General features: G+C 35.7%; 1 protein-coding gene and 1 non-coding gene across 9 annotated transcripts in view; one reads left to right on the top strand and one right to left on the bottom strand.

The window, feature by feature from the left end:
• Window positions 1-22,171, top strand: part of LOC105284454 (neurexin-1) — a 262,747-nt gene that overhangs the window by 209,099 nt on the left and 31,477 nt on the right. For all 8 annotated transcript variants that reach the window (XM_026975018.1, XM_026975012.1, XM_026975015.1 and 5 more), the window contains 7 exons: window positions 177-369; window positions 1,781-1,972; window positions 3,397-3,540; window positions 3,948-4,165; window positions 11,756-11,864; window positions 20,586-20,908; window positions 21,751-22,042. In XM_026975018.1, the coding sequence (XP_026830819.1) occupies window positions 177-369; window positions 1,781-1,972; window positions 3,397-3,540; window positions 3,948-4,165; window positions 11,756-11,864; window positions 20,586-20,908; window positions 21,751-22,042 (1,471 nt within the window). The remainder of the gene's footprint in view (window positions 1-176; window positions 370-1,780; window positions 1,973-3,396; window positions 3,541-3,947; window positions 4,166-11,755; window positions 11,865-20,585; window positions 20,909-21,750; window positions 22,043-22,171) is intronic.
• Window positions 2,778-2,859, bottom strand: Trnas-cga. The gene has a single exon. It is a non-coding gene; the product is annotated as a tRNA-Ser (tRNA).

The following is a 22,171-nucleotide window of genomic DNA, read 5'->3' as shown; positions in this document are numbered from 1 at the left end:
TAAAATCAGTGATTTAAAATCATCACAAAACAAATTCTGATCAAGAATTTAGTAAAAATAATTAATGAATACACACATACACACATATGTATATTTATTTATTATTATTATATTAAAGTAACAAAACTATAAAGTTGAACGTAATAGTGGAGGTGATCTATTTTTGCTCATTACAGCAAGATCTGTTTGCCTTCGAGATTCTTGGCGGACACCTTTACCTACATGCCGATCTTGGAAGTGGCTCCGTTAGAGTAAAGGCATCGAAAACACGCATCGATGATGGCGTTTGGCACGATGTTGCCTTGAGAAGAGTCGAGAGAGATGGCCGGGTCACAGTTGACAGTTCGACAGTCGAGTTTCGCACGCCAGGTAAAAAATTCAGCACTTTCCGACGTCTCTTCCTTTCAAGATACATCAGCAAAGTATGTCACTTTCATCGCGGAATGTCGCATAATGCATCATTTAATGCAAAATTAAATTCGTTCTTATAGAATATTTACAGGAATTTAATCAATCGCACAAGTACAATCGATTCTCTAGATTTCACTGAACTTATCCGTTTATTCAAAGAAACCGTTTAATGCGAAACTCAAATACCGCCGACGCCTATCGCGTGTATTTATGCGTATTTATGCGTACGTAGCAATTTTTCAGAAAGAGCTATCTCATCATATATATAGAGTGTCTAGCTCGAGCTGGCAGATAAGTGTCCTCGAGCGTGTAACTTTGAATTATGAGTGGCTCGGTTCGCTCAGCCCGCCGTTTACGTCGGTGGACCGCGATGTCCAGAATTTACTCACTGCACCGTAGCTAAGTGATAAAGCACTACATATGTGCAGCCGCGCAACCGATATCGCAAAAACGATAAAAAGAATTTCATTGGGACTGCGAGAATCCATATATTTTCCCCGCACATAAAGGTGACTTAAACCGCTGAAGATGTTATTACACAGTGTTTACTGCCGCTAACTTTTTGAGGAAAAACGAAAAGATAAAAATAGCATGTCCAAACTATTTTACAAGGTAACAACTTAATTAGCAATCACGTGAATGGAAAGCGAATACGTTTAATATCTCGCAATTTCTAGAAATTCTAAATAACTATTAATGTAATTGATAGTAAAAACAGAGAATCAAAACATTTGCAATAATTACGAAGTATAACAATATATAAAAAGATAAGTGTGAACAAAATGATATCGCTGCAAGTCCACATAAATGATCTTTTTTGTTGATTTTGTCGATAAGTGGTACCATGCGAAAGGATTTTCTTGGTTTCACTGTTCACGTTTATTTATCTATCTTTTCCACTTTTCTTTCTCGCTTCTCACACATTGAAAATTCGCGAGATAAATTTGTAACTTTAGTCGCAACGTCGCACTGTTTTCTCCCTCACCGCGACCATGGCGGTTAGCCGAATTCACGGACGGTTAATTTGCCAACAAAACTCGCCTCTGAATTCTACCATCCTCTATAGTAATTCTGTCCTTGCACTTCCATAAAACCGCGTGCAAATAACGCAGGTCACCGCCAAGCGCAAAAAATAATTTTTATCTTATAGCTTTCTCGCTATAATAATTTGTTTAAGCATAAGAATTAATGAAAAAAATACTTATATCGAGAAAACATCATGCGTGAGAAGAAGAGGAGAGACATGGACATGAAAAACCTTTTTACTACTTCAGATTGTAAAATTTCTGATATTACACGTGATTTATATGCAATTTTTGTACAATTTTTATTACGTAAACAAGAGGTATATTATTAATCTTTCCTGCAGGTGATTCCACGCAACTAGACTTGGATGGTTTGTTATACATCGGGGGTGTTGGTGCACCATTCGCGCCCTTAACAGTTCCGCCAGTATTATGGACAGGCGCCCTTCGGCAGGGCTACGTGGGTTGCTTGAGAGATCTTGTCATCAATGGACATCCAGTAGACATCGCAGGATATGCGCAACAACAGGATTCCGGTGAGCAAATTAAACATTAAAGATTAAAGATCGGTAAAACGACGGTAAAAGCGTCGAAAAAGTTATCTTTGCCAAGCAAGGCCAATTACTTGTAGAGTAGAACATTTTATTTTGTTCGAACGAGATACGTGTGTAATTGAACTGTTTGAAAAAGCATAGACAGAACCGTTTGATCTCTCCGAATTGATCCGAATAGTAGAATACACAGTTTGAATGGATCTAATAGCTGGACTGTTTGTCCGAAATCCCGAAATTTGATGCTCGAAAGTTCAACTGCTCGAATTACTCGCGCATAAAGAACAGTTCAAATAAAGGTAGTATTTATTGTAGAACTAACCGGTTTTTGTTTTGTATATTATTTAGTTGTTATTTTACTATTTTCTAATCTGGATTACGTCGTAATCCGAAATTACTTTTAAGAGATATTGAAAAATGTAAAAAATTCAACAGAATAATATAAAATCAAATAAAAAATTATACAGCGAAAAATAAAATTGTTTACGTATATTTTTGCATTACGATTAATACTGCATTATGATCTTGAAATTAACATTTATAATTCAGTGCATAACACTTTTATTAAAATGTTCAGATATCTGGAAAAGAATGTCTAAAATAATTAATCTCTAAAGAATTTTTAACGAAACAATCGATAAATCATCGTTATTGGAACACAATATTTTTTCGTTCTACAGGATAACATATTTTTGTTAAATGTTCGTTAATAAAAACATGTTGCAGAGTTGTGGTACTGGTATTTGTAGAGCCACGATTTTTCAGAATTGATAGCGATAAAAAAAACTTACGCTGCGGACAGGATTCGAACCTGTGCGGGCATAGCCCATCAGATTTCGAGTCTGACTCCTTAACCACTCGGACACCGCAGCTTACGACCAGTTCTGCTTCCTTTATGACACAGTTAGGGAGTGTAATTTATTTTTTTCGAAAAGATAAATGTTGTGAATTTACGTCTAACATTGTATTAAAATAACTATTTATGTAAAAATGAGATTGTTGAAATACTCACTTATATAAAACTTAAAATTTATAAACAATAAATTTGTAAACAATAAATACCTAATAAATCCTGGAAAAACTAAAGAAATTTAGTTACTTAATTAAAGTGCAAATTTATAACTATTGTTCATGTAAATAAAGATATAACTATTATTATAACTCATAAAAGTAATGTTAATTACTGATTAACTAATATTATCATTATGTTTTATATTTGATTTTTGCAAATAGTAATTTATAATTATCATAAATAATTATAAAAGTACTTTTAATCAAGCATCAGTTTTCATAACTTGACTTGAATTTTGAATATATAATTACTCTTTTATACAACTTTCGCCTATTTAAATTAAAAATAAAGTAAATTTTGAATACTTTCTAATAACATTTGTATGTATATTTTATAGGTGCAGTGAGACCTGCATGTCACACTCAACCTCCGCATTGCCTTTCGCAGCCATGTATGCACGATGGCCTTTGTGTTGAAGGGTGGAATCGATTTCATTGCGATTGTACCAGCACGCCATTCACGGGACCTACTTGCGGCAAAGGTAAAAAAATATAAATTTTAATGTACAAATGATTCTTTTATAAAAGATAAACATTTTTACATCCAAAGCATTTAAAGTAAATTTGCACTAAACGTTTTTACAACAAATGCATTTGATATTAAAAGAATATCTTAACAAAAGTAACGCATATAATATTTTTACAAAATCGAATACATTGACTAGCTGATCCGTTTTAGATATTATACTAAAAATTAAAGATTGAAACTTGCTCCTGCTAAACAAATTTAGTTTTAAAATTGATTCTAAGTTATTTAAAGAATTCTCAATAATTCTATATTTCTAAGTTATTTAAAGAAATTCTTCTCAATAATTCTATATTTTCTAACATCATAATAAAACTTTTTATTTTTTATTATGAGAGTAACAGTTAATCGTATTTATTGCAGATGCATCTACACTGCATTTGAACGGCACACAGCAAATGACGGCGTTGATGCCGGAGGATTCGAGAACGCAAGCGGAAGAAATCGTTGTACGATTTAAGACGGCAAGAGCACGCGGCCTTTTGTTAGCGACAAGTCTAGAAAACAGTGCTGATCGCTTGCAGATTTATCTAGAAGAGGGCAAAGCACACGTACAGACTCACATCGGTGATCGAGAAAAGGTAAGATTACAAAATATTTAAATCTTATTAAATTCAGCTATAATTGAAAAAGAGCATAAAGCAAGGAACTAGTTTGGAGTTATTACAATGATATACTTTTATACTTTTATAAATGTAATAAATCAGAGTCAATTTCCTTTTTACACATACTAGTAGAACACAGACGCGCGCTATTTTGTTTTTCAATTTTAATAATGTTTTCGAATAATAATATCTTAAATAATCCTTTAGATCGCCAGAATAAATGACAAACTTCTAGCCATTAAAATTTTTTTCTTTTCCGAGGAGTTCTGTGCTATTTATATTGTTATTTGGCATATTGCCTAGAGTTCTCGATAATTTTAAATTCGTTAAAACAATAAATGAAAAAGTTCTAGCCATTAAAATTTTTTCTTTTCCGAGGAGTTCTGTGCTATTTATATTGTTATTTGGCATATTGCCTAGAGTTCTCGATGATTTAAAATTCGTTAAAACAATAAATGAAAAAGTTCTAGCCATTAAAATTTTTTCTTTTCCGAGGAGTTCTGTGCTATTTATATTGTTATTTGGCATATTGCCTAGAGTTCTCGATGATTTAAAATTCGTTAAAACAATAAATGACAAAGTTCTAGCCATTAAAATTTTTTCTTTTCCGAGGAGTTCTGTGCTATTTATATTGTTATTTGGCATATTGCCTAGAGTTCTCGATGATTTAAAATTCGTTAAAACAATAAATGACAAAGTTCTAGCCATTAAAATTTTTTCTTTTCCGAGAAGTTCTGTGCTATTTAACAAGCCAGTTTTGGTCAAGAATAAAGGAATTTGGTTAATAATATCTTATATCTGTTATTTATTATATGCACAATTATCACACTCTACCAAATTGTTATCCTCCACGCGAAGACAGCCGCGCGATGGTAATCTAAACTGAACATAACGCACAACGCGAATCGAGATAACCAATCAGCGTCGCGGAAAGAGGCAACAATGATTTCGATTTGATTTAACACGGCTTTTTTAAGAGTGGAAACTCTGCTCTCTGTTAAGCACCACTTAAGATATTGCAAATGTACGAGCGCGCTGTTGTTGAAATGATAAAATATTGAATTTAGCTGAGACAAATTCGATCCACTTAATGTCAACATGCACCTACTCGGGAGTTAAAGGGTCGCATGGTCCAGAAGGATTTACATTCCCGAAGCATCTTCAACGTCGAACGTCGCTCCGATATAGTTGACGTAGATCGTTGTCTAGTTACGAGCGACGTCATGACGTTAACTTAATACGTCATCCACAGCAGCATCCTTCGAGCAGATGGCTGGTGGCTCTCATCCCCGTGTAACAGAATATTCTTTCTGACGGGAACGTCGGACGCATAAAGCATATTCTCGGCAATTACTCCCGAAGGCCCCGAAGCATCCGGTAACGCGTGACGTTTTGTGTGCCTTGTTATATTAAATCTTTCGGCGACGCGACACCAAGAAAGATTTAAGATCAGTATACTCAATTAACGTCTGCAGTCTATATTTTTGAAGAAATTAAATGAGATATGATCAACTAAAGAGCAGCCGCGACGTTAACAGTATCTGCCTCGAATTGCATTATTAATTTGCTGTTAGATTAATAATAAAATATCGGGCCCTCGGCACACAGGAATTTGATATGCGCATTATTATCTTCATATTAAATTCCTATTCTGCCGAGCTAATGCTAATCTCTCTTGTAATTATTATATATTCCGGTTAAATTTGTTCTATTAAATTATCCTACACCGCTATTGTATTATTGTATTATTGTTTATATGTTATATAATATTGTTCAACTGAACTATGCAATATGAAATTGTTAAAACATCAAATCCGCAAACGTAGACGTCACGAATCTGCTTCTGGCACTCGTCAACAATTTCGATAAAAAAACCTTATAGAACATTTTGTGCAATCGGTGATTAGGACCAACAATGAAACAATCATATTAAGAATTCCGCGCAGCAACAATGCTTTCCTAAAAGCATCACTTTGCTTATTGTTAGAAATAATTGTCATTGCAGTTAAAGCGCTTGGACATTTAAACAAATGTGTCGCATCACTTCCCTTTAACGCCAAGCCTTCATTGCCCTGCAACGTATAAATGGAATTGAGATACGCGGAGTAATGTCACGACGATTCACGTCTCCTCTGATATTCGTTATTTAATCAGTACGCCCGACCCGCTTTGTTTTACGCATGTGTGCACAACGTGCGCTGTCATACGTGGCTTGCCTATGCTGAAACAACATTCTATACGGGCGAACATTGCACTGCAGTAAAGTTTCCGGCGAACAGCACGTCGCGTCACCGCCCGGTCGACGAAATAGCGTTTCGCCATTTCGTTATTACGATCGTCGCCTGACGTATGCGTCTTTTCCCTGCTTCCTTCGTTTTTCCCTTCTTTTCTCTCGTTATCTTCCGCAGCAAGAGTTTCCCTGTATCTGCCCCGTGGATCTTCCGCGAAGATGCTGCGATCTTGAAAATTCAAAGATTCACAAATTCCGGAGAAAGCTGGCGTGTAATAACACTGGAGGATCCCTGGTACAATTTGCTTTCGATGTTTGCTTATTTCAACATTTTAACTCAAAACTTCGTTGTCATATTAAATACATTGTTAAATACTGCCGTAATTTAAGCGCTAATTGAACTCAAAGTGCAAAGATGGATTTTTTTGTTTATTAATAATATTTTGTGAGCTGTACTTGAATAAATTTAAATGAAGTGAATGGTAAAGATAAAATACTTGCATCACAGAATTGTTACGCGTAACTTTGAAGATAAAACATAAATGTTTAAGAGAAAAATTAATTTTCTTTTTGCAGTATCTATATCATATAGTTTATATCAAAAATATTTCTCATTTTCTCGCATAAGCAAAAATGCATATAACGTATTTAATAAAGAAAAGAGATAATATTTCTGAATATATACATTATATATATATATATATATATATATATATATATATATACATTTAGAAATAAATATTTAGAAAGAAATATTCATGTTCTTCTTGTTGTAAATCGTAACATAATTATTTTCTGTGCAATTCTGCACAACACTATTTTTATCATGAAAAATTAATCTCTTGTAATCTTTTATATATTTTTATATAAATCTCCATAAAATTGTTAAGGGCCAGTAAAAATATAATTCCAAGGTCGCGAGAAGCGCTTCTGCGCTGCTCCATCGATCGTTTTCCCGGGAGCCAAATGCATTTCTGAATGCATCCTGCAAACTCTCGTTCACGCAATCTCCAACACCATTCCACGCTTCTGCCAGCCGCATGTACCTGGAAATACATAAGCAATTCTGCAATCGTGACGTTTCCGATCGAACAAGCGGTAAATCGCCCGATTTGAATTCGCAGTTTTAGCTCATTAAACGATGCACCAATATACACTTTACTTGCTACTATTTTTCTGGCCTCATATTTTTATAAACATATCCGATTGCCATTAAGAATATTGTGTTTGCTACTAATTAATCTGTTATTAATAATAATAATCAATAATTTATCTTAAATGTAATTTGCTCTTCTGTACGATCTGTACGTCACTGCTGGTATGATTAATTCAATTTTAATTCGATTTTAATACAATTTTACTAATTTGTTGTTAATAAATCAGGTCAAAGAGAGAGAGAGAGAGAATTAAATGATAACAGAATTCTTTATAATATTACGGTTATACAATTAATAACATATAAACACACACACTACTCTGTTTTTTTAAATAATTTATTAATTATAATTAAAACTGAGATATGGAAAGGCATAAGTTTAAGTTTTAATAAAGCCAATATTAATGCATGATAATATCAATATATTGGTACCACCACGTCCACTTTATTTAAAATTTATTCAAAATTGTATATAAAACGTTATATATTTTACAAAGAACAATAGTGCTAATATTAAAAAGATCCAATTCGTGCAAAAGCAAACATAAATTTCAAAGCTAATTGAAATAAATTAATGTTATACAGTACTCTGCGACAATTATCTTTTATTAAAGAGAGTTTATTTAGTCGTTGAAAATTTATTTTAGTTGTTGAAAATTAACTTTACACACTCTCCCTCTCTCTCTCTCTCTCAACAGTGTCCCAATCAGTTCACTTATACTAATCGTATTAGATATTGATGAATTAATTGTAAGCAAAGCCGGCTGCGATATTAATTGGCTTAGCGACTGCATTATGATAATACTCTTGTCGCGCGCACGCGCGCACAACAAAGTTGTTATCATGAATATTAAACTCTCAGGTTGCATCAAACAGTGGTAAGCTGAATTAACAATCTTGAGTCGAAGTCATTTGAAACTTGCATACGCGCGCGAATAAGGAACCAATGTGTGCCGACATACACGTACACCGTATAAACGCGAACGTACAAGGCGCGCGGTAATTTACGGTAATGTTTCAATCTCTGTACCTACATGGACTCGTTAATTGGACGGAATAATTGATACGATAATGCAGCGCTCGACGATTAGTCTACGGAAAACCGGATTTCCACAAAGTTCCTACGAAATTCGAGAGCGTTTCAATGAAGATTTCTATCGCGCTAGTTTCTGATTACAAGCTTCCTCGACCGCACGGGAATTATTCGCGAATCTCTCTATAATTTATTCAATCTTTTGACAAACACTTTATTAATCATCAGAAAAAAATCAAGTATTTAATTGATTCCAGCATATATAAATAAAAATAATCTAATAACAGTAAAATGAGCCATAGAAAGTTTTCTAAATTATTGATTATTTCATATCATCAAAGTATCATATAATGAGATCTAATCATATAATCTATCATATAATGAGTGTAAAAAGATTCAAGATCAGGTACATACGACTTATATTCTCATTCACATTTTATAAAAAGATTAAATTTCTTCACACACACAAAACTTTGCACAAAAGATTAATAGATTAATCGAAGTAATTTTTAAACTAAAGAAAAAGTACGTAAAACATTTATGCAACTAAGGATAGTGCACTTTTATTCGTGTTAGATTGAAAAAATAATACACTGTGCAACTCGATAGCTCGATTAAAAACGCGATAGAATTTTCGCGCAGCGACGTAGTCACGTAATCGATTTCCTGCCGACGTATCATGCGGCTTGATAATACACATACACACAGATACACAACATTTTAGAGGCTCGTGCAATTTGAGACAGTGAAAAATTCTACTTCCGCCACGTCGCGGTTATCCAATCTCGATAAAGAGCTCAAAGCTTTTTGGAGCACTTCGTGGCAAAACATTGCTAATACTTCATCTGTTCGTGGAGATCATCGCTCGTCATCATCGTTGTAGTACGTCATACGTTGAATTAAATAGAACTTGTATAGAGAAAATACTTTTTCCTGGTTTCATAACAATGTATATCGTCAAATTTATTTTATAATATTGGGTCATTAAGTATGAAACTTTACAAATGTAAAAGCGCCATCTTTAACATTTGTTATCTCAAATTTGGCGCCAGACGTCAGCATCAGGTTAGGTTAGTGTGATAGATGTATGCTCGCTCTTCAAATGTCATATTTGTTTGTTCAAATATCTTCATTAGTTTTATTGGTGGATTCTTTTTTATAGAACTATGGAAAAGTCCAAAATTCGTGTGATTTATGAATATGAGTTCCGGCGTGGAACCACAGTGTCGGAGACAGCTCGTAATATCAACGCTGTATTTGGTGAAGGTTCAACTACTAAAGCAACGGTGGGCAATTGGTTCAAAAACTTCAGAGATGGAGATTTCAGCCTCGCTAATGAGCCACGTGGAAGACCAAAGACGAGGGTGGATAATGATCACTTGAGAGCCGTAGTAGAGTCCGATCCATCTCAAAGTACACGTGAATTGGCATCGATATTCAATGTTTCCATACCCACCATATTGGTTCATTTAGCTGCAATTGGTAAGATAAAGAAGTTGGACAAATGGGTCCCGCACGAATTGACCGATGCGCAGCAGGCGCAACGTCTAGAGGCTTCCCTTTCTTTGCTTTCCCGTCACAAAAATGAATCTTTTTTTAATCGAATTGTGACCTGCGATGAAAAGTGGATACTCTACGACAATCGTAAACGCTCACGTCAGTGGTTGAACGCTGATGAACCACCGAGACATCACGCGAAACCCAACATTACACAGAAGAAGCTTATGGTGACTGTTTGGTGGTCCAGGTCAGGTGTTATCTACTACAACTTTATGAAACCTCGTACATCGATAACGGCTGAAGTATATTGCAAGCAACTGGACGAAATGATGCAACAACTTGCTATTAAACAACCGAAATTGGTCAATCGGTCAATGCCAATCCTGTTGCATGATAATGCTCGACCGCACACTGCACGACTGACCGTGGCAAAGCTACGGGAGTTGGAATTGGAAACTCTCCGTCATCCACCATATTCACCAGATCTATCACCTACCGACTATCACTTTTTCCGGAATTTGGACAACTTCTTGGTGGGAAAATTCTTCAATTCTCAACAGGCAGTCGAAACAGCCTTCCGCGACTTCATCGATTCCCGTACTCCTGGCTTCTATAGTAGAGGCATAGACCAACTACTACTAAAATGGCAGAAGTGTATAGATAACATGGGCGCATATTTCGATTGAAAATAAATCATGTCCATGTGCCAAAAAATGCAAAAGTTTATGTTCTATTTGTAAAGTTTCATACTTAATGACCCAATACATACGCAAATTGTAACACGTTGATTTTTCATTAAGGGCGATTTATTTTTCTCATTTTAAAAAGATATTCTTAGTATATTAAAATTTTTAATTTTTATTTTAAGTCAAGACTTTGAAGGGGATTGATATTGTTGATATTTTCTCTTCTGAAAATTTAATAATTTTTCAATCCATATATTAAGTAGTAAAAACATGTTTTATTATTATCGAGTTATCGAATTACAGTGTACCTTTTTTCGAATCTAGCGGAATAAAAATGTTCTACTTACAGTTACAGATATTTTACGTAATTTTAGCTCAGAAATGAAGAATAGGTCGGCACTTCCAATAATAATCATCAACGGCAATAACAGCGATGCATAGATGACGTTAAATGACAAACGTGCGTCAGATGTCATACAATGCATGATATTGTGTGCTGCAATAGGGATTGCACCAGATAGTGACGAGTTGCTTGGATTTATGAATCTTGCCCGAATGACAGACATTTCATAGAGTGGTTTATCGATAGCTTTGAGCCTATCACAACGTGATAACATTGTTACTGCAAATATAATAAAAATTGACAATTTCCCGCGGAAACTGCGCAATATTCCTAGCAAAAGTATTTTTAAAAGTATATATATATATATATATATATATATATAAATTCTACAATTATTTTAAACATTTTCTTTTGAAGTCATAAAATTTTAATTAATAAAATCAAATCAAATAAGATTTTAATTTAGGAAACTTTAAAACAATTTCTTAAGTGGTATGTTCCAAATATTTTGTTTGTAATAATTATGTACATAATTATGCTATAAATTACATACTTATGATATACATTTAGTTGAGAATTAATTAAATTGTAAGCTTAACTGGTATTTTCTGATTTCAGATTTTAGTGGCTGGACAGGGTCTTAACGACGACGTGTGGCATACATTGCAATTTTCCAGACGATCCACCTCGCTTAAATTTCAGATCGATGATGAAGTAGCAGTACGAGGTACGTGTACCGGAAATTACATTGCTATATGTATATAACATATTACAGAAAAATGATACGCGTATTGATTTAAGTATTGCAATCGAACTACATCTTTCTCCTCAACTGTACATACACGATCTGAAACAAATCTATTTTTTCTATCTAACAAATGTGTATATTTTTCCTTTTTAATAGCGACATGATTTGCAAAATGAAAGTATCGATACTCTTTCGACGTTATTGAAAGTTAATTGCAATATTTACGAAATTTTATATTTTTATACAGATTTTAAGCACTAAATGTCTGTAATAAAATAGTTTATATATGCAAAAAGACTCATATCAGAGGAGAAAATTTATAATATGTATGAAACACGTTGAACGTATGAAAAATGTGACAAAAATATCGGAAAGTGAAAAGAAAAATTTAGATGTCCAATTTAGATGGTAGACGCGAAGTACATTATTAACGGAACGAAAACGAGATGCTGTCGGACGTGCAAAGTGCAGCAAATTGTATGTCGGTACCAGATGCAAAACAGTTGATTGGTTTCGTGCAGCAGCGGTGGAAACGCCATCATCGATCGCAAGATGCAGGAGACAGCGTGAAGAAAAAACGATTCTATTTCAGAACGTTGACGACAAGGAGAGAAAGCGAGAGAAAAAATAGTTCTCTATTATCTCCAGTTCTACATTTTACCGTGCAACGAGAAAATCGATGCATTAGATATTAATATGGAGCGCATCGCTCCACAGTTTTAATTTTTTCTTTAACCACGTCATTAAACGTTATTACGAAACAAGGTGAAATTCCATTTTTATTGCATTTTTATTGCAAACAGAATATCATGAAATATCATGAAATGGCGCATCGTTCGATTAAAAAGCGCTTTAACAATAAAGTGCTGCTAGAGGACAACAGCAATAAAGTATAAAATAAAACGATATTTACTGCGTCAATATGCTTCTAAATTGCACCATCGCTTTTTGGCTCTCTATGCACCTGTTCTTTATAATGACTCTCCTAAGCACACTATAATAGAATTTCATAAAATGTATATATAACCTCAGGGGCGGCAGCGATACATTTATCAAGCAACGTGTACGCGTATGTGTACGCTCAAAATATCGATCAATGCTAGTAACTGTGTCTTCATATCGTAATCGATATGTTTTTTTTGTGTTAAATCGCTTGCATAAGCAATTTCAAATTGCGTCATAGATCTAAATTTGTAACAATTTAAAGATGAAGAGAAAATTATTTCAAAAGAGAAAAAAGAACAAAAAAGAGTAGAAAAGAGAGTAGAAAGAGAGAACGAAAGAGATCCTTGAGATCTTTTTTATACTCTTAGTTATTAGAAAGTTAAGGAATTTATATATCTTTATAAGATTTTAAAAATTTATTTTTATAAAAAGCTATTACATTAAAAAAAAGCTATTATATAATATTACATTATATATACGCGCAACGTAATGCGATGAAGACAATAAAGTCTTTATTGTTAGGTTATTGATATCTAGACAATATTTTTAGCTTTATTTTAAAACTTTCTCTTTAAACCTCACACAGACTTATTTCACTATAAAAATACAATATTATTTATCTGAAATATTTTAATTAAAAATGTGCTGTTATTTCATGATTTTGCTTCGAATTTATTTTCTGCTCTTTATGCTAAATATATTACAGTTTTATATAAACTGTAATATAATTGCTTTTTTAATCGTTTTTCTAACATTTATTTTACCTATGTATTTCACTTATATTTTAGTCATATCGATTAAAGTAAATCCATATTAACTCTTTATTTGAAACATTGATAAAATTGATCAGTATAAATCAATCGTGCGATTACAGAAACTTAAAACAGAATTATTTATAGATGCAGTAACTTTCTGGTAAAAAAATTTCTACAGTACGTTACAAGTTTCGAAGGGGAAAATTTTCCATCTACGACATTTTGATATGGGCACTTTGCACATCGCATCGATTGCATTGGCTCCGAAGGGTCCTTGCGCGCATTGCATGCATGTGCACGTTCGAACTTCTCGCCACAAGGCGAGAGCCCACGCGAGGGAGCGATACCGTATTTCAAAATCCCTATTTAGCATAAATATCTGGCGGTGGCCAGGAGAATTCCGCACCGAAAGTCGAAAGAAGCCAGGAAGATATATACAGATCTAACATGTATTTCACTAAAACTGATTCTCAGTATTGTTGCATTACAGATAACATTTCAAGATAACAATATAATTATACACCTCAATAATATAATTATATATTAAATCACAACAAAATCATGATGTCTTCAAAATTAGAAAATGCACCGTTAAAAATTGTGCGTCCATATGTTAAAATTTTCTTGTGTTGCCATGTTTTGATTACTACTTCAATGTAAAATTAACATACAACTGATATGTTATTACTTTTATAACAATTTTATATGTTACATTAATGTTAACTTCATAACTTAACATTTTGTGTATGTCTCTTAGAAATGGAATATTATTTCAAATGCTTTTAACACAATAATTTTAAACAATCAACATGTCACAAAATCAGTTTAACATTCTAAAAGAAGTTAAAGTAAAGCTTCAAATAATCATGAACTTTGACATATAAAATAATCAAATTTACTAAAATTAAATGTTTCTATCAAAAATAATTTAAGTTGAAATAATTACTATCATGTGTTAATATAACATAAAAAGTAAACTTCTCTTCCATGTAGTTTTCAATTACTTTGCATGTTATTTTTACATCACACTTAAAGTTACAATAACAAAAATAAATGTAAAGTATTGTGTTAATTACTTAACATTTCTAGTTTGTCAAGAAGTAACATATGACGAATGAGTTACTTTAACTTAAAATTTAGAGTGGACTTTCTGGGACATGCCAAAAATGTTAAAATTAACATTTTATTTTTTACTGTGTGGAAGTACTCGACAAAGCTAACTTTATCTGCTTGACCTACTTAAAAGAACTGCTTAAAAGAAATTTTATTTATGCATAAGGGATGCAGAAGGAGAAAGATTGACAAAGATAAACAGAGCAAGAGCTAACTTGACCACGTGGTCGAATTGTCGCGATTTGTACAGGTGTACAGGGAGCAAGTAAATGTGGAGAATTTCGGTCCGATAATCAATTTCTACGTCGAGATTTATCAGTTGGTGGATTCACCGCGGCGGATCATTCGGTCTACCAAGATTTATGCGAAAGCCGTACGACGCGGCCGCGGCTTCGCGCAGGAGCGGCTCTCTCGCGCGGAAAATAATTTCCCGCCTCCGCTCGATCATCGCGCATCGTGCTCGTCCATGCAATATCGGTGTTGTTATTTGTTGAATCGACGAGTCGTGCAGCTCGGCGCGACGAATATTTTCGAACTAAATCGTCTCGCCGTTTTCAGCTATTGTTCCTGCCGATGATCGAATGATTCATCGGATGGGACAGTTACATAAATCTTCTCTCTCCTTCTCCTTCGTTTCGGAACACCAAAAGTTCTCGCAATCCTTTCTCTTACCCTTCTTTCCTCTTCACACATGCACTCGATTGTCTTATTTTATTCTTTCAATGACACTTACTTTCTTTTGTCACTCTTTGTTCGTTATTTATTATTGGATGATGCACTTAAAATTTTACATAAATAATTTCTTTCATTTATGCAGTTTTATTTTTTTATTAGATTAAGCTTAAATTTTTTATTTGGGAAAGTACCAATTAGTTTACAAAAATGTAACATTGCTGGACATCGTTATACTGTCATCATAATTATAATTGACCGCGATAAGAAATTATATTTGAGAGATACCATCTTCAGATAGTTCGATAAGTGAAAAGACGTAGTAATTGCGTCAGCTCGGCCCATGGATTTAAATAATTAATGAAAATCGCCGAGAAAGTTTCCCCGAGATCGACGAGCGGACGTACGAAATTAAAAATTTCTCTGGCAATTTTTCACGCAACTTGCCCAGAACTTTCTCGTCGCGCTTGCTTCTCGTAAGTTGTATAAATGGGACAAATGGCGAAGTAAGAACTGCGGCAACTTGTTGTACAAAATACAAGGTTCCTGAAGCTAAAACCTTGGGGCATACGTTACGAGGCTCACTAGACACTTTAAATCGTCCCGATACGGGCAATATTACGAAACTCGAGAAGATACCCAGTAAGCAAAATGTGTGCAATCTGCCAGCAGATTGGCAACAGATTACTGCAGAAGTTGATAGCAAATTGGCATCCGTTATGTCCGCGTTAGGATAGTGATCTGTCAGCAGAGCCTGCTAACAGACTCTGACAGCAGGTTGGCGGCAGAAACCGAGCAGGATCTGTTAACATTTGACGGCAGATTGACGGCAGAAACCGAACAGAATCTGCAGCTTTTGGCCATTCATATTTACGATATATTAAAGCATGTGTTTACTTTTAACACACTATAAATTGGCATTTTATATTACCATGTGTTAAAAGAACGCATTTGGTTGTTCGTTAAATTAAAGTACATTTGGCTTGATGTGTCTTTCTGACAGTTCGTTGCATAATCTCTCTTATTGTTAATTTATTCTAATCCGAAGTCCGAATTTTGCTTTCGAACTTCAGATTGCTCGTGGCGTGCGTGAACTACATGGACGTTGTCCATGGGAGCCTCTGTGCCGCGAGTGCAAAAATTTTCAGAAAAATTAATATTATCGTGCCAAGGCGCGTATATTAACTTATATAACTGTTAGGCTAAATCTTAACATCGAGTAAGAACTCGATGTGTGCACCGCATAGCGGTGCGGAGCGAAAACACGTATTCATAGCCGTGTAAATTTGAATACTGTCAAAAGCTGCGGATCCTGTTCGGTTTCTGCTGCCAATCTGCCGTTAGATTCCGCGCGCGCAGATCTTGCTCGGTTTCTGTCAACAATCCGACTTCAAGCCATGTTTGCAGATTCTGCTCGGTTTCTGCCGCCAATCTGTTCCTAGATTTTGTGAGCGAGCTCTGTTACATTTCTGGCACCAATTTGTCGAATTAATCGTTAATAACAACTTCTGTATCAAATTTGTTGTCTTTTGGCTGGCAATAGTTGATAGCAGATAGTTAGCATCATCTGCTTTCGGCAGACTTGGCTATCTGGGTAGATGCCATCTTGGTGAGGTCTTGACGTGCTGTGCACGTTTTTCCACACTACGCAGCACGTCAAGCGTGTTGCATTTTGCGGGCATAATTGCATGCGCGTAAAAATATTTGCAATGTTGCACATCTTCACGGTTCTACGTAAGAATGTTTTTTTTTTCTTATCTTTCGAGAGTAGTCGAGTGATCAATACTCGAAGAGAAGCACGCGTTCCTTCCGGAGATCCTTCCCGACGCGCGACGTAGGGAATTCTCCCCGGTCTAAAACCGTCGATTTTTCCCTGTTTACGCCGATTCACCGGCCGTATTATTTACGAGCGGTAGATACGAGCCGGCGCGATCGATTTTCCAACATCCAGCGGACGGATTACAAATCGCAGGCATGCAAATGCGCTTTTTATCGTGCCGACTCCTCGAAATGCACTTCACGCCGCTGCCGGCTGCGCAACGAGAAAAGTGCATCCGGAATCGACGATGAGGTCGACGTCTGCGGCATCCGCGGCACTCCGCCGCAAAGCGGCGCTTCAAGTATAAAGTAAATTATATCCCGCGCAATTCCATTAACCGCGAATAACTTTCGCAGGAATCTTCTCGATACCCATTCGCCGCGAATGACGCGCGCGCGAAAAACTCTCGATTAGTGAACGATTAGGTTTGCGTGTAATGTAAATTTATCAAAATAATCCTTAATTATTGTTGAAAGAAAATTAAATTAATAGAAAAGCAATAAGTAAGGAGATTTCTCTTAGTATAAATAAAATAAGAGATTCCATGCGTATCCCAGAATGATCACCTGGGGTCTATTACGTATCTCTTCACGGAGTGAAAATGCGAAAAGTGAGCAAATTTACTAGGTGTTGACCAATTAAATTATAAATATTCTAGTAAATTTGGTCATTTTTCACATTTTCACTCCGTGAAGAGATACGTAATAGACCCCCTGGAACACTAAATATTCCCGCAAAAATCACGCTAGAGCGCACAGGTGAAAAATTTGTGTTAAATTTAACAGATATCACATATCCCAAACGGTTCACATAAATTTTTGTGTTAATTTAACATACTATGGATATGTTAAATGGTCACACTAATATTATGTTAATATTTTAACCCAAAATGAATGCAAACTGTGAAGTAATTTGAAATAAATTTTGTGTAAAATCAACATATTTTTAATGATAAAATTAACTCGAAAAAAAAGTTATTTTTACATACATCTTTACTCTCAACATAGTTTTCTGTAAATTTTAACAGATAAAACTTGTCACTAATAATACGGAACATATCTATTATGTAAAATTAAAAATAGGTGCACAATGTGTAATTTTTATACCTTTTTTTAGTTGTTTTAAAATTTTAACACTTGAGTTGAATTAACACAACGGCAACATGTTAAATTAACACATGAATGTGTTAAATATTTAACACAAAAATGTTAACCGGCATATTTTTTAACAAGAAAACACAAATTTTCCAACTGTGCGATGAACAAATAACATTGATATATCTTTGCTTGTAACCACCTTGTAATAAATGCATGAACGCAGTTGGCAACATGTCCGCGGAGTGAAGCGGTGGCTCAATCAAGCCTCCATAGGCGACTCTATCTTATTAATATCGATAATGTGACCCACACGTTCTTGGCGCACCAATCAACCCGATCCCAATTAGCCCCTACAAAACAAGCCCACTACAGTACCCACCGCGAAATAGCCGCCCTCGTAAAGCTGCGTCCCCCGGATCACCCTATTAAACTGGCTGACGGCGAGTGCCAGCAATATTGAGTTAGACGGCAATAGCCTAAATTGCTGCAGTAGCCCTGCACGGCCTTTACTTCAGTGCAATCAATCGCGTTGGGACAACGATAATTGCTCCACAGCATGACACGTATGGTTTCTGGGTCTGACACAGTTCAGCTTGTTTAGCTGCCGAAATATTATAAACCTGCACATTTTTGCAAGTCAAATTTTGCAGCCAAAATTCGGAATTCTTGTCCGCATATTTTAACATTGTAAGCAAGCCAACGTCTTCATGGGAGCAATGTTTCTTGGCTTGCGTGTGTTATTAAAGTATTTATATTATTCTCAGATCTGCGGATCCCCGTATTTCCACTTATCTTCTAATTAACTCTTTGTCCTTTTTCATTAAATTATTGGGTTGGCCAAAAAGTAATTCCGTTTTTTTTTATATAAATAAAAGGCGAATTTTTCATGGGAAACAAAAACTTTATTAAACAATATATTGTCCATTTTGTTTGATTATCTTTTGCCATTTTTCAGGCAACTTCATGATTCCGCGCTCAAAAAAGTTCTTATCTTTTTCAGCAAAAAACAATTCCAACAACGATTTGATATCCTCATCAGCAGTAAAGGTTTTACCATTCAAGGCGTTTTGCAAAGAACGAAACAAATGGTAATCTGATGGTGCCAGGTCTGGCGAATATGGTGGATGTGGTAACATCATGGTAACACATCCCATCCAAGCTGCAACAATTTTTCACGAGTGACCAAACTTGTACGTGGTCTAGCGTTATCATGGTGAAACACAACACCTTTGCGATTCACCAATTCTCGACGTTTCTGTTTGATGGCAATCCAGTTGACGACAGTATACGTCTGAATTAATGGTTTGATTCCTTGCAAGCAGCTCGAAATACACAATACCTTTAAAGTCCCACCAGACTGACAGCATAATCTTTCTTTGGTGAATATCTGCTTTTCAAGTGCTTTCAGCAGGTTCATCACGCTTGCTCCACCATCTTTTTCGTTTGACGTTGTTGTAGACGATTTTTCGTCGCCTGTTATCATACGTTTCAAAAATCGATCATTTTCCTCACGTTTCAAAAGAGAATCGCGGATGTCAATACGCTTGGTGAGATGAATTTCTTTGAGCTCATGTCGTACCCAAATATCGAGCTTACTAATGTATCCAAGTCGTTTTAAATGGTTTTCAACACTCGATTTCGATATGTTAAGATTCTCAGCAATCTCTCGGGTCGTTAAACGCCGATTGGAATCGATCAGTGCCTTTATTTTGTCATCATCAATTTCGATTGGCCTTCCTGAGCGTGGTGCATCTTTCACATTAAAATCTCCAGATCGAAATTTAGTAAACGAATTTTGACACTGCCGCAGTTTTAAAGCATCTTCGCCATATACATCAGATAACTTTTGATGAGCTTGCACAGCGTTTTTCCCTTTTCGGAAGTAATAAAACAAAATATGAGGAAAATGTTCTTTTTGATTTTCCATTTTGAAATGGACGGCAAAGAAACAATTGTTAACGAAATCGTGTACTTTCTTTTTGTAAAACAAGCTTGAACTGTGAGTTGTTAACCTACATAATGAATTTGCGGTTTAGAATGAAGTTAGTTACATTTGAAGACATGTATGTCCATCTATTGGAAAAAAACGCAATTACTTTTTGGCCAACCCAATACAATTATCTGATGCTTTTATATCATGTGAGAAAAAGAATAGTCCTTAAATAATTGGAATAATGTAAAACACTTGATGTTTTTCAAATACTTTATGTATACGATAATTACGTTAGTTATTTGAAACATCGTGTTATTATTAATCGAATATAATCAAGAATGACAAATTATTTTGTGTTAAATATAGCTGAGGCGCAGTTGGGAAAGCAGAACGTCTTGGAATTCCGCACTCTCCACGTGGGCGGATATCTTCACGCCGGCGAAGACATACCACATTTCGTGGGTCAACTGCAACAGATCTGGTTCAACGGATATCCATACTTGGAGATTGCACGCAGCGTTGGGAGCCATCAAACTTCGCATCAGGGCATTACACCCATTATCAGGGTCACCGGTAAATTCGGAAAGAGGAATCATCCGGTTCATCATCCAGTCACCTTCACTTCCAAGCACACTTTCGTAGGACTTCCGGTACTTAAAGCATACGTGGAGACCAATATCTATTTCCAGGTAAAAGCAGCTGATACTTTTATAAGTTAACCCAGTCAGCCAAACCTGCGAAGAACAGACATTGGCAAAATCTGTTCGACAAAATATGTGAGCAGAGAGGCCACAGATTGGGTACAAAATCCACCCAGTAAGCACACTGTCAGCAGTATGTCGACAGATTGGCAGCAGATATGAAGCAGAATAATGCAACAGATCCGGTACCATCTGTGTCCGCATTAAGCTTGTGTTCTGCCAGCAGATCCTGCTTATAACATGATCTGACAGCAGATTGGCGGCAGAAACTGAACAGAGCCTGCCGACATAACCTGGCGGCAGATTAGCGGCAGAAATAGAGCAGGATCTGCGCAGTGTAGTTATGTCGGCAGGCTCTGCTCGGTTTCTGTCGCCAATCTGCTGTCAGATCATGTTAGCAGGATCTGCTGGCAGAACACAATCTTAATGCGGACACAGATGGTACCGGATCTGTTGCATTATTCTGATTGAATTTGCTGCCAATCTGTCGACATACTGCTGACAGTTTGCTTACTGGGAACACTGGTTTATTGATAGTGATTGACATTAACTTCTGGAGATAATTTAACTGGTTGGAAATTTCTTTGATTTCTTATGCACGCAACAGCTTAATAAGGAGAAAAAGTGCAAGTGCGCTTTGCAGGTGACCGCTGCAAAGTGCATTTGCACTGAGAAAGTAACATTGTAAAAATTCGGGATTGTTGAACAATGTGTGACTATGTTTCACTTTGTTCTTTCAGGTGGTAAAGGTTCTATTATCAATCATAAAAAAAATTATTCGATCAGATTTTGCATGACTTGCCGCGCCTCATACATGAATTATTTTTCAGTTTAAAACGCGCGAGGCAAATGGCTTGATTCTGTACAACGCCGGAAGGGAACATGACTTCATTGCGGTCGAGCTGGTTAACGGACACGTACACTACGTGTTTGACCTAGGCGACGGGGCCGTCAGGGTCAGGGACACTTCGAAGTCCAAATTGAACGACGGCAAATGGCACGCCGTCAGCATCGGTAGACCTGCTTCAAAGAGGCATACTCTTGCAGTGGACGATCACGTGACCGCTGTCAACAGCCAAGGCAGCAACGAGAACCTCGATCTTGATGGCATTTTGTACATAGGTGAGTAGAGATCAATCAATTTAGTAACGACCACGTTGTAAAGTATATAGTTATTTGCTAACGATTCAAGATGCAGTTTTTGCTGTTCCAAAAACTCTTCAGGACGTTCTTCGATCTTTTGACGATCAG

This window comes from Ooceraea biroi, chromosome 14 (assembly GCF_003672135.1).
Source record: "Ooceraea biroi isolate clonal line C1 chromosome 14, Obir_v5.4, whole genome shotgun sequence".
NCBI lineage: Eukaryota > Metazoa > Arthropoda > Insecta > Hymenoptera > Formicidae > Ooceraea > Ooceraea biroi.
Note: the sequence above shows the minus strand (reverse complement) of the source record. Positions and strands in the feature narration are given on the sequence as shown.